A 27,721-nucleotide genomic window follows, 5' to 3' on the forward strand; every position below is an offset into this window, starting at 1 on the left:
GCTCAACAGTACTGAACCTCCCCACTGCCATTCTCCCTTTCCCCTGGTTAACTGTCATTAGAGACCATGTGGGGAGCCTGGCCTTACACTCCCACCTAAACAGTAAGGAGGTGCTCCTTTCCCTTCCCACTGGAGTAATGTTAGAGGAGGCCTAGGTGAGAGTCAGGACTTTCACCGCTTCCCAGGAGTAAGGAGGCTCTCCCCCTCCTACCTGTGGTGTCAGTGGAGGCCACAAAGGGAGCAGTAATGAGATACTCCTGCCTCTCACAGCCCAGATGGTGTCAGCGGAGGCCTACTGAGTAGCCAGAATCCCTACCCTTGCCAGCAGCAGTGAGGAACCCCTCCCTACCACCAGTTTCAACATTGGCCAAGTGAAATTGGACTTCTACTCCCACCTGGCAGTAATTGGGCAGGAACCTTTTCCCCAGCTAGAACAGTCTCAGAGGAAGCCAGCTAAATTGGAAGGTTTAAAATAGGGTCCAGAATATCATAATACCCCACATGTTAAGGTTTCAATAAAAAAAATCACTCTATATTCTGACAACCAGGAAGATTTCATTTTGAATGAAAGAGAATCAATAGACATAAACACCAAAATAACAGATGTTAGAATTATCTGACAAATATTTTAAAGCAGGCATCATAGAAATACTTCAGTGAGAGTTCCTAAACCCACTTGAAACAAATGAGAAAATAGAGAGTCCTGGGGAAGAAATAGCAGGTATAAAAAAAAGTGAAATGGGAATTTAGAACTGAGAATGCAAGAACCAAACTCAAAAAGTTAGTGGATAGGCTCAGCAGCTGAATGGAAGAGACAGTTTATAATCAGTGAACTTGAAGATAGAACAATATAAGTTACCCAATCTAAATAACAGAGAAAATAAACTGGAGGGGGGATAAAGATCCTCAGAGACCCATGGGACTATAACGAAGGGTCTAACATTTGTGTCACTGGAGTCCTGGAAGGAAAGGAAAAAGAAGGCAGGGCTAGAAAAATGAAGAAATAATGACTGAAGACTTCCCAAATTTGGCAAAAGGCATAAAGCCACAGGTCCAAGAAGCTGAGCAAATCACAAGATAAGCCAAAAGAACTTTACGTCAAGTTCAATTATAGCTAAACTTTTGAAAACTAAAGACAAAGAAAATATCTTGAAAGCAGTGAGTGAGAAAAGTTACTGTTTTAACAGGAGAAAAGCACTCTGATTTCTCATAAGCAGATTTTTCATCAGAAACTATGGAGGCCTGAAGGCAGTGGCATATTTTTGAAGTGTTGAAAGAAAAGACCTGTCAACTAGAGTTTTATACCCAGTGAAAATATTCAGGAATGAAGGGAAAATCAAGACATTCTTAGATGAGGGAACACTAAGAGAATTTGTCACTAGCAGACCTACCTTTAAAAAAATGGCTAAAGAAATTTCTCTAAATAGAAAGGGAATGATAAAAGGAAGGTATATTGGAACATTAGGAATGAAGAAAGAACATGGTAAGCAAAAATTTGGGTAAATACAGTAGGCTTTCCTTGTCCTCCTGAGTTTTCTAAATTATGTTTGATAGTTGAACCAAAGTTGTAACACTGTTTGATGTGGTTCTAAATGTATGTAGAGGAACTATTTAAGACAACTATATTATAAATGGGAGAAGGTAAAAAGACATAGAGGTAAGCTTTCTATACTTCACTTGAACTGGTAAAAGGTTGGGACCAACAGACAGATAAGTTTTGTGTATGTAATGTAAAACCCAGAGCAACCACTGAAAAAGAGATAAACTCAAAAGCACTATAGATAAATCAAAGTAAAATTAAAAAAATTTTTTTCGGTCATCCACAGGAAGGCAGAAAAAATAAAACAAACCAAAAATTTTAAATGGCATACTTAGTTACATGTAAATGGTCTAACTATACCAAATAAAAGGCAGAGATCAGCATATTAGATTTTTAAAAAGTGACCCAACAGTATGCTAGCTACAAAAACTCCCTACAGTATATTGGTATAGGCAGGTTGATAGTAAAGGATTGAAAATGATATACCATGTAAACATTAATCAAGGTAAATGAGGAATGGCTATATTAATATCAGGTAAAGTAGACTTTGAAGCAAAATTACTAGAGACAGAGAAGGGCATTATCTAATGATTAAAAGGTCAATCCATCAAGAAGACAGCAATCCTAAATGTGTATGTATCAAGTAACAGAGCTGCAAAATACATGAGGCGAAAGCTGTCCTACCTGAAAGGAGAAATTGACAAATCTGCAATTACAGTTGGAGACTTCAGTGCCCTTCTCAATAATTGATAGGTAGAATCTAGACAGAAAATTAGCAAAGATACGGAACTTAACAATACCATCAGCCAACAAGATCTAACAGACATTTATAATATGGTCCACTCAACAACAACAGAGTATAACATTCAAGTGCCTGTGGACTACATACTAGGGTAGACCATATCCTGGGCCATAATACAAACCTCAATTTAAAAGAATTAAAATCATAGAGTATATGTTATTCAGCCTCACTGGAATCAAATTGGAAATCAATAACAGAAAGATAAGTGGAAAATCACCAAACTGTTTAGTTGAAAACTAAACAACACACTTAAATCCATAAGTCAAAGAGAAAGTCTCAAGGGAAATGTTTTTAAAAATACTTTGAACTGAATGGAAATGAAAATATAACATGTCAAATTTTGAGACACAGCTGAAGCAATACTACTGATAGGGGAACTTAGAACATTAAATGCTGCCCTTTAGCAAAAATTCTTAACATTAGAAAAAAGAGGAATTGTTTTGAATCAATAATCTAAGCTTCCACCTAACCTGGAAAAAGAGCAAAAGAAACCCAAAGCCAGCAGAAGGAAGGACATAATAAAGAAAAGGACAGAAATCTGTGAAATTGAAAACAGAAAATTAATAAATGAGAGCTATTATTTGAAAACATCAATCTGATTGACAAACATGTAGCAAGACTGACAGAAGGGGAAAAAAGATAAGAAAAAATTTTCCAGTATTAAGAATGAAATTAGTACCACTACAAACCTTGTAGATATCAAAACGATAGTAAGGGGCAACTCTGCAAACATAGATTTGATAACTCAGATGAAATGAGCCAACGCCTTGAAAAGTACAAAGTACAACTCACCTAATATGACTTGAATAGCCCTATAACTATTCAAGTTATTCATTCAACTGTTAAGATATTAAATTCGTAATTTAAAATCTCTTAGAAAGAACATCTGTAAGTTGGAATGGTTTCACTGGAGACTTGTACCAGACATTTTAGCACAGTGAACACCAGTTCTACACAACCCCTTCCAAAAAACAGAAAGGAAAGAACCCTTCTCAGTGTATTTTATGAAGCTAGTCTTATCCTCAAACTAAACCAGACAAAGACAGTTAAAACTACAACAATAACAACAACAAAAAACAAAATACAAAAAAACTATGACCAAGCCACTATTCTTTTTATACACACACACACACATATCTTTATCGGAGTATAATTGATTTACAATGTTGTGTTAGTTTTTGCTGTACAACAAAGTGAATCATCTGTATGTATACATATATCCTCATATACCCTCCTTTTTACATCTCCCTCCCACCCTCCCTATCCCACTCCTCTAGGTGGTCACAGCATGGAGCTAATCTCCCTGTGCTATGTGGCTGCTTCCCACTAGCTATCTGTTTTACATTTGGTAGTGTATATGTCAGTGCCACTCGTTCACTTTGTCCCAGCTTACCCTTCCCCCTCCCCGTGTCCTCAAGTCCATTCTGTACGTCTGTGTCTTTATTCCTGTCCTGCCCCTAGATTCTTCAGAACTTTTTTTTTTAAGATTCCATATGTATGTTAACATATAATATTTGTTTTTCTCTTTCTGACTTACTTCATTCTGTATGACAGACTAGGTCCATCCACCTCACTACAAGTAACTCAATTTCGTTTCTTTTTATGGCTGAGTAATATTGCATTGTATATATGTGCCACATCTTCTTTATCCATTCATCTGTCAGTGGACACTTAGGTTGCTTCCATGTCCTGGCTATTGTAAATAGTGTTGCAGTGAACATTGTGGTACATGATGCTTTTTGAATTATGCTTTTCTCAGGGTATATGCCCAGTAGTGGGATTGCTGGGTTGTATGGTAGTTCTATTTTTAGTTTTTTAAGGAACCTCCATACTGTTCTCCATAGTAGCTGTATCAATTTACATTCCCACCAACAGTGGAAGAGGATGCCCTTTTCTCCACACCCTCTCCAGCATTTATTGTTTCTATATTTTTTGATGATGGCCATTCTGACCAGTGTGAGGTGATACCTCATTGTGGTTTTGATTTGCATTTCTCTAATGATTAGTAATGTTGAGCATCCTTTCATTTGCTTGTTGGCAATCTATATGTCTACTCAGGAGAAATGTCTATTCATGTCTTCTGCCCATTTTTGGATTGGGTTGTTTGTTTTTCTGATACTGAGCTGTATAAGCTGCTTTTATATTTCGGAGGTTAATCCTTTGTCAGTTGCTTCGTTTGGAAGTATTTTCTCCCATTCTGAGGGTTGTCTGTTCATCTTGTTTATGGTTTCCTTTGCTGTGCAAAAGCTTTTAAGTTTCATTAGCTCCCATTTGTTTATTTTTTATTTTATTTCCATTTCTCTAGATAATGGGTCAAAAAGGAGCTTCCTGTGATTTATGTCATAGAGCATTCTGCCTGTATTTTCCTCTAAGAGTTTTATAGTGTCTTGCCTTACATTTAGGTCTTTAATCCATTTTGAGGGTTTTTTTGTATGGTGTTAGGAAGTGTTCTAATTTCATTCTTTTACATGTAGCTATCCAGTTTTCCCAGCACCGCTTATTGAAGAGGCTGTCTTTTCCCCATTGTATATTCTTGCCTCCTTTGTCAAAGATAAGGTGACCATATGTGCATGGGTTTATCTCTGGCAAGCCAGTATTCTTAATGCATATAGACGGGAAAATCCTTGTCAAATTATTAGCAAATAGAATTAAGGAATATATAAGGAGAATTATATACCATGTCTAAGTAGAGTTCATTCTAGGAATTCAAGGCTTGTCAGTATGTAAAAAATCAATGACTGTAATCTACCATATTAACAGAAAAGAAAATTCACATGATCATATCAATTGGCTTAGAAAAAGTACGTGACAAAGTTCAACATCCACTTATGATAAAAAAAAAACTATCTGAAAACTAGTAATACAGGATAATTTTCTCAACCTGGTAAAGAACGTATTTAGAAACGTAGAGCTACCATCGTATTTCATGGTGAAAGACGGAATATTTTCTCCCTAAAACATCAAGGTTATCTAGGCAAGGATGTCTGCTGTCACTCTTATTCAGTTCAGTACTGGAAGTCATAGCCAGTACAGTAAGGCAAGAAGAGGAAATAAAAAGCATACCAATAAAAGGAAGAAATAAAATTGTTCCCCCCCTTTTTTATTTATTTTTATTTTTGAATTTTATTTTATTTTTTATACAGCAGGTTCTTATCAGTTATCTATTTTATATACATTAAGCATATATAGGTCAATCCCAATCTCCCAATTCATCCCACCATCACCACCACCATCCCCCCGAGCCTGCTTTACCCCCTTGGAGTCCATACGTTTGTTCTCTACATCTGTGTCTCTATTTCTGCCTTGCAAACCGGTTCATCTGTACCATTTTTCTAGATTCCACATATATGCATTCATAAACGATATTTGTTTTTCTCTTTTTGATTTACTTCACTCTGTATGACAGTCTCTACAAATGACCCAATTCCATTCCTTTTTATGGCTGAGTAATATTCCATTGTATATACATACCACATCTTTATCCATTCATCTGTCGATGGGCATTTAGGTTGCTTCCAGGACCTGGCTATTGAACATTGGGGTGCATGTGTCTTTTTGAATTATGGTTTTCTTTGGGTATATGCCCAGTAGTGGGATTGCTGCGTCATTTGGTAATTCTATTTTTAGTTTTTTAAGGAACCTTCCTACTGTTCTTCACAGTGGCTCTATCAATTTACATTCCCACCAACAGTGCAAGAGGGTTCCCTTTTCTCCACACCCTTTCCAGCATTTGTTGTTTGTGGATTTTCTGATGATGCCCATTCTGACCAGTGTGAGGTGATACCTCATTGTAGTTTTGATGTGCATTTCTCTGATAATTAGTGATGTTGAGCAGCTTTTCATGTGCCTCATGGCCATCTGTATGTCTTCTTTGGAGAAATGTCTATTTAGGTCTTCTGCCCATTTTTGGATTGTGTTGTTTGTTTTTTTGATATTGAGCTACATGAGCTATTTATATATTTTGGAGATTAATCCTTTGTCCGTTGATTCGTTTGCAAATATTTTCTCCCATTCTGAGGGTTGTCTTTTCATCTTGTTTATAGTTTCCTTTGCTGTGCAAAAGTTTTTAAGTTTCATTAGGTCCCATTTGTTTATTTTTGGTTTTGCTTCCATTTCTCTAGGAGGTGGGTCAAAAAAGGTCTTGCTGTGATTTATGTCAAAGAGTGTTCTTCCTATGTTTTCCTCTAAGAGTTTTATAGTATCCAGTCTTACATTTAGGTCTTTAATCTATTTTGAGTTTATTTTTGTGTGTGGTGTTAGGGAGTGTTCTAATTTCATTCTTTTACATGTAGCTGTCCAGTTTTCCCAGCACCACTTACTGAAGACACTGTCTTTTTTCCATTGTATATTCTTGCCTCCTTTGTTATAGATTAGTTGATCATAGGTGTGTGGGTTTATCTCTGGGCTTTCTATCCTGTTCCATTGATCTATATTTCTGTTTTTGTGCCAGTACCATATTATCTTGATTACTGTAGCTTTGTAGTATAGTCTGAAGTCAGGGAGTTTGATTCCTCCAGTTCCATTTTTTTTCCCTCAAGATTGCTTTGGCTATTCGGGGTCTATTGTGTCTTCATACAAATTTTAAGATTTTTTGTTCTAGTTCTGTAAAAAAAAAAAAAATGCCATTGGTAATTTGATAGGGATTGCGTTGAATCTGTAGATTGCTTTGGGTAGTATAGTCATTTTCACAATATTGATTCTTCCAATCCATGAACATGGTATATCTCTCCATCTGTTTTTGTCATCTTTGATTTCTTTCATCAACGTCATATAGTTTTCTGAGTACAGGGCTTTTACCTCCCTTGGTAGGTTTATTCCTAGGTATTTTATTCTTTTTGTTACAGTGGTACATGGGATTGTTTCCTTTATTCCTCTTTCTGATTTTTCATTGTTGGTGTATAGGAATGCCAGCGATTTCCGTACATTAATTTTGTATCCTGCAACCTTACCAAATTCATTGATTAGTTCTAGTAGTTTTCCGGTGGCATCTTTAGGATTTTCTATATATAGTATCATGTCATCTGCAAACAGTGATACTTTTACTTCTTTTCCAATTTGTATTCCTTTTATTTCGTCTTCTTCTCTGATTGCCGTGGCTAGGACTTCCAAAACTATGTTGAATAATAATTGTGAGAGTGGACATCCTTGTCTTGTTCCTGATCTTAGAGGAAATGCTTTCAGTTTTTCACCATTGAGAATGATGTTTGCTGTGGGTTTGTCGTATATGGCCTTTATGATGTTAAGGTAGGTTCCCTCTGTGCCCACTTTCTGGAGAGTTTTTATCATCGATGGGTGTTGAATTTTTTCGAAAGCATTTTCTGCATCTATTGAGATGATCATCTGGTTTTTATTCTTCAGTTTGTTCATGTGGTTTATCACATTGATTGATTTGCATATACTGAAGAATCCTTGCATCCCTGGGATAAATCCCACTTGATCATGGTGTATGATCCTTTTAATGTACTGCTGGATTCTGTTTGCTAGTATTTTATTGAGGATTTTCACATCTGTATTCATCATTGATATTGGTCTGTAATTTTATTTTTTTGTAGTATCTTTGTCTGGTTTTGGTATCAGGGTGATGGTGGCCTCATAGAATGAGTCTGGGAGTGTTTCTTCCTCTGCTATATTTTGGAAGAGTTTGAGAGGATGGGTGTTAGCTCTTCTCTAAATGTTTGATAGAATTCACCTGTGTAGCCATCTGGTCCTGGACTTTTGTTTGTTGGAAGATTTTTGATCACAGTGTCAGTTTCATTCCTTGTGATTTGTCTGTTCATATTTTCTGTTTACTCCTGGTTCTTTCTTGGAAGGTTATACCTTTCTAAGAATTTGTCCATTTTATTGGCATAGAGTTGCTTGTAGTAGTCTCTTAGGATGCTTTGTATTTCTGCGGTGTCTGTTGTAACTTCTCCTTTCTCATTTCTAATTTTATTGATTTGAGTCCTCTCCCTCCTTTTCTTGATGAGTGTGGCTAAAGGTTTATCAATTTTGTTTATCTTCTCAAATTACCAGCTTTTAGTTTTATTGATCTTTGCTATTTTTTTTGTTTCTATTTCATTTATTTCTGCTCTGATCTTTATGATTTCTTTCCTTCTACTGACTTTGGGTTTTGTTTGTTCTTCTTTCTCTAGTTCCATTAGGTGTAAGGTTAGATTGTTTATTTGAGATTTTTCTTGTTTCTTGAGGTAGGATTGTATTGCTATAAACTTCCTTCTTAGAACTGCTTTTGCTGCAACCCATAGATTTTGGATCATCATATATTCATTGTCATTTGTCTCTAGGTATTTTTTGATTTCCTCTTTGATGTCCTTAGTGGTTTCTTGGTTATTTAGACATGTATTGTTTAGCCTCCATGTGTTTGTGTTTTTTACGTTAATTTCCCTGTAATTGATTTCTAATCGTATAGTGTTGTGGTCGGAAAAGATGCTTGGTACGATTTCAATTTTCTTTTTTTTTTAATTTTATTTATTATTTATTTATTTATTTATTTTTGGCTGTGTTGGGTGTTCGTTGCTGTGCATGGGCTTTCTCTAGTTGCGGTGAGTGGGGGCTACTCTTCGTTGCAGTGTGCAGGCCTCTCACTGCAGTGCCTTCTCTTGTTGTGGAGCATGAGCTCTAGGTGTGCAGACTTCAGTAGCTGTGGCACGCGGTCTCGGTAGTTGTGGCTTGTGGGCTCTAGAGCGCAGGCTCAGTAGTTGTGGCGCATGGGGTTAGTTACTCTGCGGGATGTGGGATCTTCAGGGACCAGTGCTCGAACCCGTGTCCCCTGCATTGGCAGGTGGATTTTTAACCACTGTGCCACCAGAGAAGCCCGATTTCAATTTTCTTAATTTTAGCAAGGCTTGATTTGTGACCCAAGATGTGATCTATCCTGGAGAATGTTCCATGTGCACTTGAGAATAAATTGTAATCTGCTCTTATTGGATGGAATGTCATATAAATATCAAATCCGTCTGGTCTATTGTGTCATTTAGAACTTGTGTTTCCCTATTAATTTTCTGTCTGGATGATCTGTCCGTTGGTGTAAGTGAGGTTAAATTCCCCCACTATTATTGTGTTACTGTCGATTTCCTCTTTTAGAGCTATTAGCGGTTGCCTTATGTGTATTGAGGTGCTCCTGTGTTGGGTTCATATATATTTATAATTGTTATATCTTTTTCTTGGACTGATCCCTTGATCATTATGTAGTGTCTTTCCTTGTCTCTTGTAACATTCTTTATTTTAAAGTCCATTTTATCATATATGAGAATTGCTACTTCAGCTTTCCTTTGATTTCCGTTTCCATGGAATATCTTTTTTCCATCCCCTCACTTTCATTCTGTATGTGTCCCTAGGTCTGAAGTGGGTCTCTTGTAGACAGCATATATATGGGTCTTGTTTTTGTATCCATTCAGCGAGCCTATGTCTTCTGGTTGGAGCATTTAATCCATTCACGTTTAAGGTAATTATCGATATGTATGTTCCTGTGACCATTTTCTTAATTGTTATGAGTTTGTTTTTGTAAGTCCTTTTCTTCTCTTGTGTTTCCCACTTAGAGAAGTTCCTTTAGCATTTGTTGTAGAGCTAGTTTGGTGGTGCTGAATTCTCTTAGCTTTTGCTTGTCTGTAAAACTTTTGATTTCTCTTGTCGAATCTGAATGAGATCCTTGCTGGGTAGAGTAATCTTGGTTATAGGTTCTTCCCTTTCATCACTTTAAATATATCATGCCACTCCCTTCTGGCTTGTAGAGTTTCTCCTGAGAGATCAGCTGTTAACCTTATGGGAGTTTCCTTGTATGTTATTTGTCGCTTTTCCCTTGTTGCTTTCAATAATTTTTCTTTGTCTTTAGTTTTTGTCAGTTTAATTACTATGTGTCTCGGCATGTTTCTCCTTGGGTTTATCCTACCTTGGACTCTCTGCCCTTCCTGGACTTGGGTGGCTATTTCCTTTCCCATGTTAGGGAAGTTTTCAACTATAATCTCTTCAAATATTTTCTTGGGTCCTTTCTCTCCCTCTTCTCCTTCTGGGACCCCTATAATGCGAATGTTTTTGCATTTTATGTTGTCCCAGGGGTCTCTCAGGCTCTCTTCATTTCTTTTCATTCATTTTTCTTTATTCTGTTCCATGGCAGTGAATTCCACCATTCTGTCTTCCAGGTCACTTATCCGTTCTTCTGCTTCTGTTATTCTGCTATTGATTCCTTGTAGTGTATTTTTCATTTCAGTTCTTGTATTGTTCATCTCTTTTTGTTTGTTCTTTAATTCGTCTAGGTGTTTGTTCTTTAATTCTTCTACGTCTTTGTTAAACATTTCTTGCACCTTCTCGATCTTTGCTTACATTCTTTTTCCATGGTCCTGCATCATCTTCACTATCATTATTCTCAATTCTTTTTCTGGAAGGTTGTCTCTCTGCTTCATTTAGTTGTTTTTCTGGGGTTTTATCTTGTTCCTTCATCTGGTACATAGCCCTCTGCCTTTTCATCTTGTCTGTCTTTCTTTGAATGTGGTTTTCATTCCAGTGGCTGCAGGATTGCAGTCTTCTTGCTTCTGCTGTCTGCCCTCTGGTGGATGAAGCTATCTAAGAGGCTTGTGCAAACTTCCTGATGGCAGGGTGTGTTGGTGGGTATAGCTGGGTGTTGTTCTTGTGGGCAGAGCTCAGTAAAACTTTAATTTGCTTGTCTGCTGATGGGTGGGGCTGAGTTCCCTCCCTGTTAGTTGTTTGGCCTGAGGTGACCCAGCACTGGAGCCTACAGGCTTTTTGGTGGGGCTAATGGTGGACTCTGTGAGTACTCATGACAAGGATTACCTCCCAGAACTTCTGCCAGTGTCCTTGTCCCCACGGTGAGCCATAGCCACCCGCCCTGCCTCTGCAGGAGACCTTCCAACACTAGCAGGTAGGTCTGATTCAGTCTCCTGTGGGGTCACTGTTCCTTCCCCCTGGTTCCTGATGTGCACACTGTGTGTGTGCTCTCCAAGTGTGGAGTCTCTGTTTCCCCCAGTCTTGTCGAAGTCCTGCAGTCAAATCCCCCTAGCCTTCAAAGTCTTAATCTCTGGGAATTCCTCCTCCCATTGCCAGACCCCTAGGTTGGGTTGCCTGATGTGGGGCTCAGAACCTTCATTCCAGTGGGTGGCCTTCTGTGGTATAATTGTTCTCCAGTTTGTGAGTCACTCACCCATGGTTATGGGATATGATTTTATTGTGATTGCACCCTTCCTACCATCTCATTGTGGCTTCTCCTTTGTCTTTGGTTGTGGGGTATCTTTTTTTGTGAGTTCCAATATCTTCCTGTCGATGAATACCAGCAGTTATTTGTGAATCCAGTGCTCTCACAAGAGGGAGTGAGCAGACGTCCTTGTACTCCGCCATCCTGAACCACTCTACCTGCTCCCCCACCTTTTTTAAGCAACATAATTTTTTTGTATAGAAAACCTGAAGACATTTACCAAAACAAAACCCTAGAACTAATAAGTGAGTTTAATAGATAGCAGGATATAAGATAAACATACAAAAATCAATTGTATTTCAAAAATACTAGCAATGAAATGTGGAAAGTGAAATTAAAAATACAATACCATTTATAGTTGTGGGGCAAAAAAAGCCTTAGGTGTAAATCTAACAAAATATGTCCTGGACCTATGTGCTGGAAACTATAAATTCTGAAAAGAATATTTAAGTAAAGGGAGAGACATACTGTCCTCATTGATTGGAATATTCACATGGTAAAGATGTGGATTCTCCTTGTATAATTTTAATGAAATTCCTTTCAAAATCTGAGAAGATTTTTCAAGCTCATTCTTAAAAAAATAGCTAGAACAGCTAAGAGAATTTTGGAAAGAGAATAAAGTAGGAGAAATCAGTCTACTTGATCTCAAGACTTATAGCTACAGTAATCAAGGCTGTATGGTATTGGAGGAATAGACAAATAGATCAGTGGAACATAATAGAAAACCCAGAACTAGATCCATATAAACATGCCCAGCTGATTTTTTTAGAATTGCACAGCGCAATTCAATTCAGCAAGGATGGTCTTTTAAACAAATGATGTTAAAACCATTGGGAATTCATATATACAAAAATGAACCTTTACTTAAACCTCACAGCTTGTAAAAAAATTAACTCAAAATGGATCATATAACAACAATGTAAAGTTACAAACTTTTAGAAATAAAACACAGGAAAAACTCCTCTAGAAAAAGGGTTAAGCAATGAATTCTTAGACTTGATACCAAAAAGTACAATCCACAAAGGGAAAAATTGACAAGTTGTATCTCAACAAAATTTTAAAACATTTGTTCTTTGAAAGCCCGCGTGATGAAGGTAAGAGAAGCTCCAGACTGGGAGAACATATTTGGAAACCCCATATCTGACAGAGGACTAGTATCTAGAATACATAAAGACGTCTCAAAACACAATAGTAAAAAATGATAACAGCCCATTTAGACAGTTGGCAAAAGACATAAACAACATTTCATGTAGGAGGATATGCAGATATCAAATAAATACAGGAATAGATGTTCAACATCACTAGGGAAATGCAAATTCAAACCATAATGAAAATAACACTCTACCAACAGAATGGCTAAAATAAAAAATAATGGCAGCACAAAAAGCTGACAACAGTGTGGAGGAACTGGATCACTCATGTTTTAGGTGGGAATGTGAAAAGTTACAGGCAGTTTCTCATAAAACTAAACATGAAATTATCATAACCTCAGGAATTATACTCTTGGTTATTTATCCCAGAGAAACAAAAACTTATCAAATATTCATAATGTCTTTATTTTTAATATTCTATAACTGGAATCAGCCCAGATGTTCTTCGACAAGTAAATGGTTTAACGAACTGTGGTACAAACAAACCATAGAATACTACATAGCAATAAAAAGGGACAAACTACCGATACACACAGAAACTTGAATGAATCTCCAGGGAATTATGCTGAGTGACAAAATCCAATCTCAAAAGGTTACATACGGTTCCATTTATATAACATTCTTGATAAAACAAAATTTTAGAACTGGGAGATGGATTAATTATTGCCAGAGCTTGTAGATTAGTTGGTACCAGGGGAAGGATGGGTAGGTGGTTACTATAAAAGGACAACACGAGGGATCCTTGTGGTGTAGGAACTGTTCAGTCTCTTGACTATGGTGGTGGAATATATAAGCCTATACAGGTAATAAAATTGTAAAGAACTTACTACACACACATAGACAGACAAATGAGTACACTGAAACTGAGAAAATTGGAATAAGTTTGGTGGGTTATATCAATGTCAGTATCCTGATTGTGATATTATACTATGGTTTTGCAAAATGTTCTCAAATGGAGGAATGGCAGAGTGTACAGGAGGCTCTGTATTATTTCTTATAATTGTATGTGAATCTTCAGTTATCACAGAAATTGCAATTAAAAGTAGATGGCTTAAGTAAAAGTAGAGTTCTTTTCCTAGTTTAAAAGAGAAAAGTATATATTCTGGGAAAGATAGTTGACTCTCTGTAAGGAAGACATGTAACTGTATTTCAATAGCACAGAATTGCTAAGTATGTCGAAGTCAGTTAGAAAATAGTTATCAGTAGTGGTTCTAATTTATCTTCAGTAGTTAAGTCTGAAAAATAAAGTATTATATTTTAGCAACCATTTCTTCATTCAATCTGAAGTAGATGTTGAATGATGGAGAAAGAATTTTATATGTAAGTTAAGAGTAAATATAAATGAGAGGATTTATATACCATTCCTTGGTTCTATCTTTTGATTGCACTGTACCTAGATTTTCTATATTTCTTACTCAGAGAACTAAGGATGTAAGAATTCTCTATGTTCTATTCTGAATGCTGGAAATCAGGGTCTAAAAAACTCTGCACAATTACACTTTGTATAATATATAAGGAGGTGTAAGCTCTAGAAAATAAAACTGTTATCTTCACTCTGGAATGATGAAAAACAATCACAGTCAACCCAAAGCTAGTTTGGAAACATGACACAAGAATAACATACTGAAGAGGACAGCTCATGGTAAGCAGTATAGTTTTTTTGTGTGTATTAATAATGGCATAATGTTTATTATATTTTCCATTTTTATGATCCCTAACTTATTTTTTGTTATCTAAAATATAGTTTGGCACGATTTTTAGTTATCTTGTATATCACATTAAGTGAAGACAAATGTATATAACCACATTGCCCATGATTTACATAATTTATTTGTTGAATGAATAGATGAATTGAAGCTAATTTTTATGACTGAATAATTTTATTTATAATTATTCTGGGGTCAACTTTTTAAAAAATGAATAAGAAGCTAAAGAAAATTATTAATATAGCTTTAACTGGTTTCTAAATCTAAAGGAAAATGGTGGCTACCTCAATCTCCATATATCCACATATCCTCCCAAAACCATAGGCTAGAAGGAACACAAATGAAACCCAACTAACCCATACTTTCTGGATTGCTAGGAGACAATAACATGAACTTCAAATTACCTGAAAGTAGCAAAATTATCAAGTGCCAGCAGAGCTTCCACTGCTGCTGCAAGTCTGTATGTGTGGAGAGTATGAAGTGGGATGCTTTAGAGACTATGAAACAGAAGAGAGGGGACTGAAAGACTTAAACAAAATGAAGACAGAATCACCCTCAAAAAGAGAAAGTACAACAGTATGTTGTGAACACAGACTGGGACTTGGTAGTTTATAGTATCGGCTACCAGGAAGGAGTTTTAGAGTGTGTAGGATTAGGAAGTGGCAGCCTTGGAGGAATTTTGCTTCTAGAGAAGGAGATAAACAGAGAAGGGGTGATGCCACTGAGTCCTAGCAGTGAGGAGAAAACAAGAAGGAAAAGAAAAAGAAAGGGTTCTGCAAAATGAAAGAAGACACCAACCTCTTTTCCCCCATTACCCATTCAAGAAATTACACTTCACTAAGTTGACAGAAGGTACTCACAAACTAAAGAATGCTGTCCACAAAATGAGTAGGGGAAAACTCAAACTTACACAGCACCACTGTTGGTGGTGGGAGAAAACAGAAAATATGTATTAAATCATTTCAGCTGATGAAAATCTATACACACACAACCTCAAAACCTTAGAAAAGTAACCACAAAGTAGCATACTGTAACACAGTACTCTAGACTAAGTTAAGTATTCTCAAGCAAGCAAAACAGAACCTGGTATCCAAAAATTTAAGGAGAGAAATGGATTAAAGAAAAAACCAAGCAAACAAGAAATGCAATGCAAGCTGATCAAACTCAGGAAGGAAATTAAAGACAAAACTATGTTAGAAATGAAGAATTAATTATAAAATGCTTCAAGAGAAAATAGAATGGAATGAAAATCTAAGGAAGAACATAGAATGAAAATGAGATAAAGAAGTAAAAATCAGGATCTCAGAGCAAATGATGGAAAGGAAAGGCTGGCAAAGGAGGTCCAACATAATTGGAATCTGTGAAGAATAAAAATAACTCAGTAGAACAAAACTTATAAACTATAATCCAGGAACACTTTCTGGGAATAGGGGAAATTTAAATCTACCTTTTGAAGGACCCACCACTGTACCTGGAAAAATGGACCTGGAATGATCAACTGAGACATATTTTAGTAAACTGCTAAACTTGAAAGACAAATTGGGCTGGCATCATACTTTTGAAGAGCAACATGCAAATCATGGCAATAGAATGGCAATTTCAAGAAAATCAAGAAAAAGTACAGGCCAAGGATTTGCTATCCAGCCAAGTTCTTCTTCAATTATTATGGCAATAGAAAATCAACTTTTGAATATTGAAGAACTCATTGACCATTGTATCCATAAGCCTTCTTGAGTTTGTTGGAGGATGATCTCCATCCACCCAAGAGACCACTGGGGAAGCTTCAGCAAAAGGACCGTGAGCATTTAATATACTAAATTGTAGAATTAAGGACTAAATAAAACACGAGTGGGGACATGGAAAAAAGAAAGTATGAAATGTTACATGTTAAACAACGTACAGAGAATACCATTCTTAAAAAAGGAAGAGAGAAGGGAAAGTAGAATGAGATCATAGACTGTTAAATAGGTGGGAGACCAAGGATACCATTTAAAATCAGCTGACCAGACACTAAAAGCTTAAGTAAGGAAAAGGAAGGATTAAGGGCACTAACAAAAGTACATATAAATGCACTAGAAAAAAATTACTAACCTTCCTAAATACCAAAAGAAAATGTAAAAAATAGCAAAGAAAAACCATGTAGAAAAAGAAACACAGTAAATATTACTTAATAGAGTAATTAAAATATACAATAGTGACTGAGATGAAACAAAACATCAGTCATATTAAATATGGATGGGCTTAAATTGCCTATTAAAGGTAAAAGATTTTCAAGTTGGCTTATAAAACAAACATTATATTAAAATTTGGTTTAAACAAGAATCCAATAGTGGATGCTAAACTAAGGTGGAAAGTTCTTTAAGGCATAGTATTTTTGTATGGTCTCCAAGTGTCTCCTTACAAATTGCTTATTAGCCGCAAGAGGAAAAAAATAATAACCACATAGTGAAAAAACTGGGCAACACCTTGACCAGGTGATTGAAGTTAATATCACCAGTAAGGATGTTAGAGACATCTTGCCCTTTGACTGTGATACCCTTAGAAGAACGCATCATTACTTACTTACATTAGTCTAGTAAGGAATGCATAACCTGAATCTAACTGTAAGGAACACCAGACAAACCCAAATTGCAGAACATTTTTATAAAATAACTGGCCTCTTCAAAATTGTTAATGTTATGAAAGAAAGGCTTCGAAACTGTACCCAACAAAATGAATCTGAAGAGGCAGACAGCCAAATGCAGTCTGTTTTCCTGGATTTGATTCTGTACTGGATGGGGAGAAATACTATAAAGGACATTATTAGGATAATTGACAGAATTGGAATATGAACTGACAAAAGTACTTTACCAAAATTAAATTTTCCTGAGTTTGATAACACTTCTGTTCATGTAAGAATATGTTTTTTCTTAAAAAGTTACATTGAAGTATGAAGAGGAAAAGCATGTATGAACCTGCTCTCAAGTGGTTCAGAAAAACACATAATGTGGGTGTGGGTGGGAGAATGATAAAGCAAGGTAGCAAAATGTTAAAAGTTGGTGAGTCTAAGTAAAACGTTTAAAGGAATTTTCTTTAAACTTTTCTCCGGGTTTAAAAGAAGAAGAAGAAAAAAAAGATAGCTCTGGCTGTGAACTATAAGCCAGAGATCAATACGTACATATAGCTTAGTTTAGTAAAGTAGAATTTGAGATACATAATGTTCTCACTCTCCCTTTACTCTCCCCCTGCTTTTTTTAAGATATTGAGTGTTTTAACAGTTCAGTAATCCATTTGGAAAGCTCAGCTGATTTGGTATCAGTCTGTGTTAAGCTGTAGATGTGATTGCTCTTAAAGCTTTTACCTCTCATGTTTTTAAAGAATTTGCCTTTTTCGTACTTAAAATATGGAAAAAAAAAATCAAAAAAAAATCATTTTCTAAATGTGTCCTTTCCTATGACCTCCTGTAAAACGCTTGATTATGTGGAGAAAAGCCAGTTACTTGGTCCCCCTCCCCACCCCATTGGTTCTTCTTGTGTTCTGAGGACCAAATAGGAGAAGGATGAAGTTAGAAGCATTTTGTATATTTTTTCATATTTTTTATCTTATTCCAAAATGAACTATACCAAGCAATATGTGGTTAGTAGTTTTTATATGCTTTGCTAGCTGTTTTACAACTAAGTCCATTTTGCTAGATCAAGCTCCCTTTTCTTTTGAGGAACAACTTGTTCTATATCAAAAATTTTTTGAAGATATTTTGTCTTAATGATTCCACTTCTTTTTCTTTATATGTAATAAATATTGTCGGTAGTTCTACTTAGACCATGTCTGAGGAAAAGAGATGACATCAAATGAAATTGTGCAATCCAATCTTATATAGCAACTAAAATTTTTTAATTGTGAAAAATCAATGATGAAAAATTACAATAAAAATTTTATGCCTACTGATTCTTCAACAATATTCATACTGGTTTCTTACTTCTGTCTTAAAGCTGTATGGAGAAAAGAGAACCACATGGTTCCACTAGGTGAACAATCCAGCATCTCTCATACATTTTCAAATGGAGCAGTAGCTGACAAGCAGTGAGAAGGTTGCACAGAGGTTTTCAATCTTTATAATTAGTGCAGTGGTAGCTTACTGACTGACCCTAAATGTAGGGGTTAAGGATAATTATTAGATTTTTTTAATGTACAAATAGTGTAAATTCTTCAGAGTGCTGAGTTATTAACTGTGCAGTTTAAAATTGCCTCCTTTTATAAGGAGGATGCAGTGACACATGCAACTGCTTTTCTAAGAAGTGTGGAATTACTTTTTAATCTAAAGACTGAGGATTTCTATTAGATTATTTAACCAAAAATCACAAAGTAAAGTCTATGAAAATTAGGTAGAAATGACTAACTGGTGTGCAACACTAGGAAACGTAGAGCTCACACAGAATGAAATAAAGTAATTTTTTGCTCAGTGTTTATAATGATAACATTTTGCTGTTGATACTTTTTTTTCCCCCTTTTTGCATTTTGAATTCCTAATTTTCTTGCTGTTCTACATATAAGTATTTTGGTAATTGTGGTGTTTTTATATTCAGGGCTTTGTCATTAACATTATAATACTTTACAATAATTATAAAACGATTTTTTTTTCTAACTAGGAGGAAGCATTGCATGCATTTATTCAGCCAGAGATCCTGGATGGCCCAAATCAATATTTTTGTGAACGTTGTAAGAAGAAGTGTGATGCACGAAAGGTAGATGCCATTTAGAAATTAATACTTAATTATCTGAGATATTATTCAATATTCAATAGATTCCCCCCCCACTTTTTTTTTTTAGGGTCTTCGGTTTTTGCATTTCCCTTATCTGCTGACCTTACAACTGAAAAGGTTTGATTTTGATTATACAACCATGCACAGGATTAAATTGAATGATCGGATGACATTTCCCGAGGAACTAGACATGAGTACATTTATTGATGTTGAAGATGAGGTGAATACTTATAAATTATACTTCAGATATTCTTCCTTGATCAGAGTAACTTGTGATATTCTTTGAAAAGACAGAAAGGATATTAAATTCTGGAATTGTTTCTTAAATTTGTGTGGTAATCTTATATTTCATAACTTTCTTAGTTATTGAAACATACCAGTCTAGAGATGGGCTGCACTGTGTTTCTGGCACATGATAAACACAGAACAGATATATTGAATGAACGAGCAAACTGGGTAGTATGGCCTTAATTTCTTGTTTTGTCTTAGTGTCTTTTTCAAGCATTAAGGTTTCTGGGTTATTCTCCCTGAAGGTTTACCAGCTCTTAAACTGGCTAGGTTAGAAAGCTAGGTAATAAAGGTATTTTTCTGTGTTTCTTTTTTAATTAGTTTTTTTTTAATTAAAACTTTAAAAATAAAAAAATTTTAACTATTTAAATATAGTTTGAGAATGGAACTTTGAGGGCACACATAAAGCTCATTAATTTCTTCCACTCATTGACCTCCCCCAATTCTCTGGTTCCTCTATCCTTATCCAGTAAAAGATTCATAATGTCCCACTCTGTTCTCTTGGAAACTCTTCTGATTTAATTATTGGGAATATTTACATGGGAATATTTACAATCACTTAACATAGTTGTTACAGAGTGATAAATCTTTCTTATTCTCAAAACTGCCATGAAGTATTTTTTTCTGATTGGAATTCATCACAATAGTTAAAAATGCCTTTTCCCAGAGGCTTAAAAATAATTTTAAACATTCTCAAGTTTTTATTTATGCTCTTAAGTACTAAGTGGCAAATGTTTTCTGAGCCTCACTTTCCTTGTCTGTAAAGTAAGGATGATAATTGCCTTTCATAGCTTTCATAAGATGAGATTGCCTTAGATAAAATAAATGTTCATTGAATGGTACCTGTGACCAGGTAACATTCTCTGAAAGGTTTAATTTGAAATAATATCTCAAACACTTGTGCTTAAGCTAGGAAGTCTGTCCAAAGTATACCAAACTTTCAAGGGAGATTCCTACTCAGAGATGAGTATTAGATGGGTCTTCTGTATATTCCTAATGTATTTCTCGTAAAGGGAAGTCTTTTCCAGGGGAAGAAAACTGAGATATAGAGTTTGACCAGAACTTGTAGGAAGTTTTAGGTCCATTTCTTGGAAGAAGAGAAGATGTTCTGGCTTAGTTAAAAGGGGTTTCAGGGATGATCTCTTTGGACTTTGTGTAGAATTCTCAAGTTGGTTTTCACCTCCATTTTTCCTTAAACCAAACTTTCTTGAGGCATGAAGACTATATGTTAGGTGCAGTTCTTAAAACAAAATTCTTGGCAAGAAGTTGGTACTTACTACATATTGCTTGGTTAATTCAAGAACTTCTAGGCAATGCCTTAAACATATCAAGTGCCTACATCTTAGAGAAGAATTTTCAGACTATGTATCTAAAATATTAAAGGAGGGACTTCCCTGGTGGCGCAGTGGTTAAGAATCTGCCTGCCAATGCAGGGGACACAGGTTCAAGCCCTGATCCGGGAAGATTGATCCCACATGCCACAGAGCAACTAAGCCTGTGCACCACTACTACTGAGCCCACGTGCCACAACTACTGAAGCCCGCACGCCTAGAGCCCATGCTCTGCAACAAGAGAGAAGCCTGCACACCTCAATGAAAAGTAGCCCCTGCTCGCCGCAACTAGAGAAAGCCTGCGCACAGCAATGAAGACCCAACACAGCCAAAAATAAATAAATAAAATAAATAAATTTTAAAAATAAAATATTAGGGCTTCCCTGGTGGCGCGGTGGTTGAGAGTCCACCTGCCGATGCAGGGGACACGGGTTCCTGCCCTGGTCTGGGAAGATCCCACATGCTGCGGAGCGGCTGGGCCCGTGAGCCATGGCCGCTGAGCCTGCGCGTCCGGAGCCTGTGCTCCGCAACAGGAGAGACCACAACAGTGAGAGGCCCGCGTACCGCAAAAAATAATAATAATAATTAAAAAAATAAAATATTAAAGGAAAAGGGAGGAAAGAGTTGTTTGAGGATTTCTAGGAAGAATTCTTTGAATTAAATTTGTCTGAAAGACATTTAAAAATCATAAAAGCATGGAAAAGTATTACTTTTGTTACATTTCCACCTCCTTTAACTGGAGTATAAAGTTCTTGAGGATAGATACAGTGTCTTGTTTTTCTTTCTAATTGTCTGTAATACCTAGCATAGTGATAAACTGAATTGACCTTTTTGTTCAAGAAAGGAGATGATATTCTTTGGGATTTGAGAACAACAGAAACTCATTTTGGAGTGTAAGTTCTCTGCTTTTATGGTTTTTGATGAAAGAAATGGTAATTTTATATTGTTACTTTGCAGCTGTAAACATAAATGGGGTTTAATAGAATTCTGAATCACTAATTTGTTGTATTAGAATTTTAAGGTTGTTAATAGAAATGCTTTTAAGATACACTTTTGTTTAATTTTATTTAAGGTCTCACTTTTTAAGAGAAAATAAATTTGCTTAAAGTAGAATAAGTATTTTTATTAACAGTAGCATCGTAAATTATGTGGGAAAAGCAGCATATAAATTGAAAGGTTTAGGGCTTCCCTGGTGGCGCAGTGGTTGAGAGTCCGCCTGCCGATGCAGGGGACGCGGGTTCGTGCCCCGGTCTGGGAAGATCCCACATGCCGCGGAACGGCTGGGTCCGTGCGCCATGGCCGCTGAGCCTGCGCATCCGGAGCCTGTGCTCCGCAACGGGAGAGGCCACAGCAGTGAGAAGCCCGCGTAACGCAAAAAAAATAAAAAATAAAAAAATAAATTGAAAGGTTTATATTTTCCCTTTATTTAGCTTATAATTGTAAGATAATTATGTTTTATTAAGAAATCTCCTCAGACTGAAAGTTGCACTGACAGTGGAGCAGAAAATGAAGGCAGTTGTCACAGTGATCAAATGAGCAATGATTTCTCCAATGATGATGGTGTTGATGAAGGGATCTGCCTTGAAAGCAATAGTGGAACTGAAAAGATTCCAAAACCTGGGCTTGAAAAGGTACTTTTTGTAATTTGTGGTTTTTAGTTGAAAGAGAGAGTAAGGTAATCTCTGAGCTGCTATATAATTCTCTTTAAAAGAAGTTTAATTGCTATTATTTTTATGCATATATGTGGTCATAATTAAACTTTAGAAAAAGCTACTCACAAGTGGGAGCATTAATTTCTGAGAGGCTGAACTGTACCTCTGAAGCAAGCTGAGTGGTGGTGTGGAAAGGGTGCTAGTAGTGAGGAAACCACTTCATTTTGCCTTTAAAGTAGCAGCAAGCCTCTAAATCTTATATCACAGTTTTCGCATATAGCAAAATGAAAGCATTAGACTAGATCTGTTAATTTAAAAAATTCTGGCTATGGGACCTTTTCTGAAACAATAAGAGAACTAATCTTTTTTAGGTAGGGGACCCCTCAGTTTTCCTCCCCTCCCCTATGACAGCCCTTAAGGGACTTCAAAAAATGATACAATTCCATGGATTATCATTTGAAAACTACAAGACTGGATAATATCTAGGATATAATTTTTTGTTACTAGGTCAGTGATTTTTAAGATTTTATCAAACCATTTCTTTCACATTTGTATAATTTGCTTTATTGAGGGGAGAATTACAGATCAGATGTCTTGAGCAAGGTGTGAATAATGAATCACCAGTGTGAAGACTGATCACTAGCTCAAGTCTTACAGAGTCGTATTAAATATAGGGTTTTTTTTAGGCAGTATTTAAGAATGGAGTTTCACTTGCATAAATCTGTTTTTAGATCAAGACCATTATTCTCACCACCATTACCACTACCCTTTACCTTTTAAAATTATCTGTTTCTTTCAGGGCAGACAGATGAGGTGTGAATTGCTGTGTGATGAATAATGTAGTGGATACATTATAACTTAGTGTAAAGAACATTGCATTCAAACAAGGGTTGGAAAACTGTGGCTCAAGAGCTAAATCCAACCCCCAACCTGTTTTTCTACATAGACAATTATGTGTATCTTTTTTTCTGTTTTCCTTATCTTATTCCACTGGATAGGATTTCCCATACAGTGTTGAATAGGAGTGGTGAGAGAGGACGCTCTTGCCTTATTCCCAATCTCAGGAGGAAAGTATTCAGTCTCTTGCCATTAAGTATGATATTGGGTCTAGATTTTTTATAGATGTTGTTTATCAATTTGAGGAGGTTCCTCTCTTCCTAGTTTGTTGAGAGTCTTTATCATGAATGGGTTTGGATTTTGTCAAATGTTGTTTCTGGGTTCAGTTGGTAAGATCATGTAACTTTTCTTCTTTAGCCTGGTTTACATAGGTTGATTTTCTAATGTTGAACCAGCTTTGCATACCTGAGAGATATCAAATCAATAGATCACTGTATCACAGATATTATATAAATACATTAGAAGATGTTCAAAATAATTATATACCTTAGCTCTTTTATAAAGGAAATGGAATCTTATTTGAATTTTTAAAAATGTTATTTGGGATTTACTGATTTTGATGTGCATATCAGAATGGTCTCATGTTTAACACCTCCTTCTAAAATTTCAGACTGTTATTTTCTTTTTACATAAAATAGAAATTTGTGTTTCAGTATGCATTGTTCTAGAGGTTATAGCATAATGAAAATGTGAAGGAATACACTGAATGAAACTTGTGGTATATAAAATTATGTGGTGAATTACCATTTTAATGATCTTAGAGAAAAGTTGACGTGCCATAAATACAGAGGACAACTAACATGTTAGTTTGCTGTGTTTTAGTAGTGAATAGGAAATATGTAAATTAGGGTTTTGTGTTTTACCTCTGTGCTGAGTTACTTTTATTCTTTTCTTTAGAATTCTTTGATCTATGAGCTCTTCTCGGTTATGGTTCATTCAGGGAGTGCTGCTGGTGGTCATTACTATGCTTGTATAAAGTCATTCAGTGATGAGCAGTGGTACAGCTTTAATGATCAACATGTCAGCAGGGTAAGGAGGGATTTTTTAAGATTATTATTCTGAAAGACAGGAGTAGGGATGTTTCTCATCAACAGCAGGGTTTATTAAAAATGAGAGACTCAGTCTGTCCGTTGAAGCATACCAAATCATTAAGACATACCAGATGTCATTCTTTTGTTTTTGTTTTCAGTAAATTTCCTTTGTTTCTTTGTTTTGTTTTATTTTGGGCTTGCTGAGTGTTTGCAGAGCTAGACTCCCAGTTTGCTTCTTGCCCTGAGCCTTCATACGGGCTATCTATTTAAGAGCATTAGAAAAGATTGGCCGTTAGTAGCCACTGATTATGATTACATTTTGTGAACTGGTATCTGTGTGGTCCATTTAACTTTGAGGTTAAAACTTGGGTTACATATTGACATAAAGGTAATGGTGTTATAGATCTTACCAAAAAAGTAAGTAATGTAACAACTTTTTAGATAACGCAAGAGGACATTAAGAAAACACATGGTGGATCTTCAGGAAGCAGAGGCTATTACTCCAGTGCTTTTGCAAGGTAAATAACTTCCTAATTTTTTCTGTTTATAAATTAGAATTAATTACAGCTTTTCAACATTTTTTTATTACTAAAAAGGTTTAACCCAAGGGTCAACAGACTATAACCTATGGGCCAAATTCAGCCTGCCTTCAGTTTTTGGAAATAAAGTTTTATTGGAACACCATCATACTCATTTGTTTAAATATTATATGTTGATCTTTTCCCACACAACGGCAGAGTTAAGTAATTTTAGCACACACAGAATAGCTCACAAAGCCTATGGCTTTTACTATCTGGCCCTTTTCCAGAAAAAATTTGCTGACTCCTGACTTTCCTGTAGTACTCATTCTAGGACAAAGATTTTTTGAAGATTTTACTACATTACCAAGAAAAGATACGGGATTTTCTCATAAATATATCAGTAAAAGCAAAGTAGTCTCCTTTTTTTTCAAGAATGTTTAAATCTGAACCTGTACAAGAACAGCTACATGATTTTCTAATTGTTTGAAACAACAAAAAAACTACTATTTAAAATAAATATTTGATGCTAGGAAATGGAATCTTTACAATCTACTTTTTGTCTCTATTAATCTTTTCTATATTTTACTAGCTCCACAAATGCATATATGCTGATATATAGACTGAAGGACCCAGCAAGAAATGCAAGTATGTTGACATATAGTTACTTGATTTTAGTCTGTGTTATAAACCAGGTTTTTTGCAAGTTTTATAAACCCAGATAACTACGTTTAAATGATAGGACAATTACATTTTTTTTATGTGTGGAAGAATTAATTATAAAGACTGTTATGAGATAATACCAACTGGTAAAAGCACTTGGGGAAAAGTTGCACTATTTTTTAATACACTAAGAGACAAAACTTACTCTGCATTGCGTACGTTGGATATTTATTTGCAGTAAGATTGTATTGTATGTAGTTTGGTGCAGTGATGATAGTCTCCAGATCTGTGTAGCAGCCATAACTCACCATCTGCATGTCCCAGAACAAGTTATTTAACTTTTCTAAGTCTTACTTTCCACACATGTAAAATGGGAATAATTATAGTATTTTATAGGATTATTATAAAAAATTAAATGAGATAAAATTTTAAGCATTTAGTATCATACTAGAGTTAAACATCTTTGCTTATTTGCTTAAAAAGCAAGTAAAGTTTTATGAGTCGAGTATGAATCCTTTATTAGATTTTAATTTTATTAGGAATCCTAAAAATAATCCTGTATACAAAGCATGTGGATTTGCCTTTCTTTTTTCCTTTTGTAACTGCTACTTTAAAAAGTTACAGTTCCTGTGTTTTCTTGGTAACTCTGATCGTGACAGAGACAGTATTTGCACATAGGTGTATAAAGCGTGTGTGTGTGTGTGTGTGTACATACGATATATACACAGGTGATGTGTTTGCTCATATTCTTTTCACAATTAATATAATCATTGTCTTTGATTTCAATATATTTCCTTTGTTTAGAAACTACTATGAGTAAATCTATTTTAAGCAGTCTAATGTTTTTGTTTACATTTTCGTGAACTCTCATCAGATTGTGAATTCAGTTGGTGCAAGGCTTAGGACTTATTTATCTTTTCACCAATGATATAATACAGGGTCTGTCATATAGAGGCTGTTCAATAATTTACTGTGTAATTATAGGGAAGAAAAAAGGAAATTATAATAAGTCATTTCAGAACAGAGATTTCAGAGTAGAAGTATTAATTCTTACTTTACACATAATGAAGCTATACCCTAAAGAGTAATTTGTCCAAGGTCATAGCTACCTGGAGGAAGAGCCAGGTTTATAGTTTGTGTATCCTCTGTGACACCCAGCATTCCAAATATTTCATGTAGTACAGTAACTCAACTTTCTTTTATCTGCTCCCCACAACTCTAGTTTTGTGATGAAGCACCAGGGGGCACTGTATGTATGATATGGAATATTTTTTAAATTAGAGCTCATTTCTGTAAACAGTGGATTTTTACCTTCCACAGGGGCATGATTTTTTTAAAATATAAATTGTTCTCCCTGTTTAATGCCTAACAATCATTGGCTTTATTAAACCGTGTTATAGTCTCATACTGTCACTTCGAATACTTTGAGTTACATATAAAGTTCTTTGATTAGAAGGCAGCTAAAAGACTACTTTGAGAACAAAGGAAAGATAATCACATTAGTGAATAATAATAAACAAATGAATACCATTTGTAGTAGTAGAGCATCAACAGTATTTATTACATTTCCTTATATCCCAGGTAATAACTCTATGTGGTAAGGTGCTGTTAATAAGCTGAAGAAACCAAGGTCTGGAGAAGTAAACTTGCCCAGGGTTACACAATTTGATGGTGATAGCACTATTTGAAATCAGAAGTGCTTTTATTTTCAAGTTTAAGGGAGGCTTTTTCATTCTAAAAATCTTAATTTACATACCAGAGTTGTCTGGAGCCAAGAGGTATACAGATAAAGATATGGCTTTTTTGAGACCTAACCATGTGTCATTATCAACTACCTCTTCACCCGTGTCTGGAAGAAGCTCATGTTCCAAGTTGAAAGATTGATGTAGTTGAGATATATTTTGATAACAGCTATAGTAGAAGTGTATACTCTGGGAACATAGTAGAACAAAATTAAATAAAGGAAGCTCAATCTCAGTGGCACTGTTTTACCCTGTTTTTACTATTAATAGAATTTCTAGAAGTAGATGAATATCCAGAACATATTAAAAATTTGGTGCAGAGAGAGAGAGAATTGGAAGAACAAGAAAAGAGGCAACGAGAAATTGAACGCAATACATGCAAGGTTAGATTTCCTAATTTTACTTTTAATTAAAAAGTGCTATTGAACTTTGCTTAACTGCAGTTCTCATCACTGACTC

At 35.6% G+C, this 27,721-nt stretch overlaps 1 protein-coding gene across 9 annotated transcripts in view; it reads left to right on the top strand.

Moving 5' to 3' along the window:
• The window catches only part of USP47 (ubiquitin specific peptidase 47), a gene marked incomplete at its 5' end in the record, with an annotated part of 124,406 nt that overhangs the window by 72,355 nt on the left and 24,330 nt on the right, over window positions 1–27,721 (top strand). For 7 of the 9 annotated variants that reach the window (XM_079709240.1, XM_079709242.1, XM_079709241.1 and 4 more), the window contains 7 exons: window positions 19,027–19,122; window positions 19,208–19,360; window positions 22,223–22,390; window positions 24,206–24,337; window positions 24,781–24,857; window positions 25,450–25,505; window positions 27,533–27,645. In XM_079709240.1, the coding sequence (XP_079565366.1) occupies window positions 19,027–19,122; window positions 19,208–19,360; window positions 22,223–22,390; window positions 24,206–24,337; window positions 24,781–24,857; window positions 25,450–25,505; window positions 27,533–27,645 (795 nt within the window). The remainder of the gene's footprint in view (window positions 1–19,026; window positions 19,123–19,207; window positions 19,361–22,222; window positions 22,391–24,205; window positions 24,338–24,780; window positions 24,858–25,449; window positions 25,506–27,532; window positions 27,646–27,721) is intronic. The other 2 variants (XM_079709244.1, XM_079709246.1) reach the window with 2 other exon arrangements.

Source organism: Hyperoodon ampullatus, assembly GCF_949752795.1.
Source record: "Hyperoodon ampullatus genome assembly, chromosome: 7".
NCBI classification, from domain to species: domain Eukaryota; kingdom Metazoa; phylum Chordata; class Mammalia; order Artiodactyla; family Ziphiidae; genus Hyperoodon; species Hyperoodon ampullatus.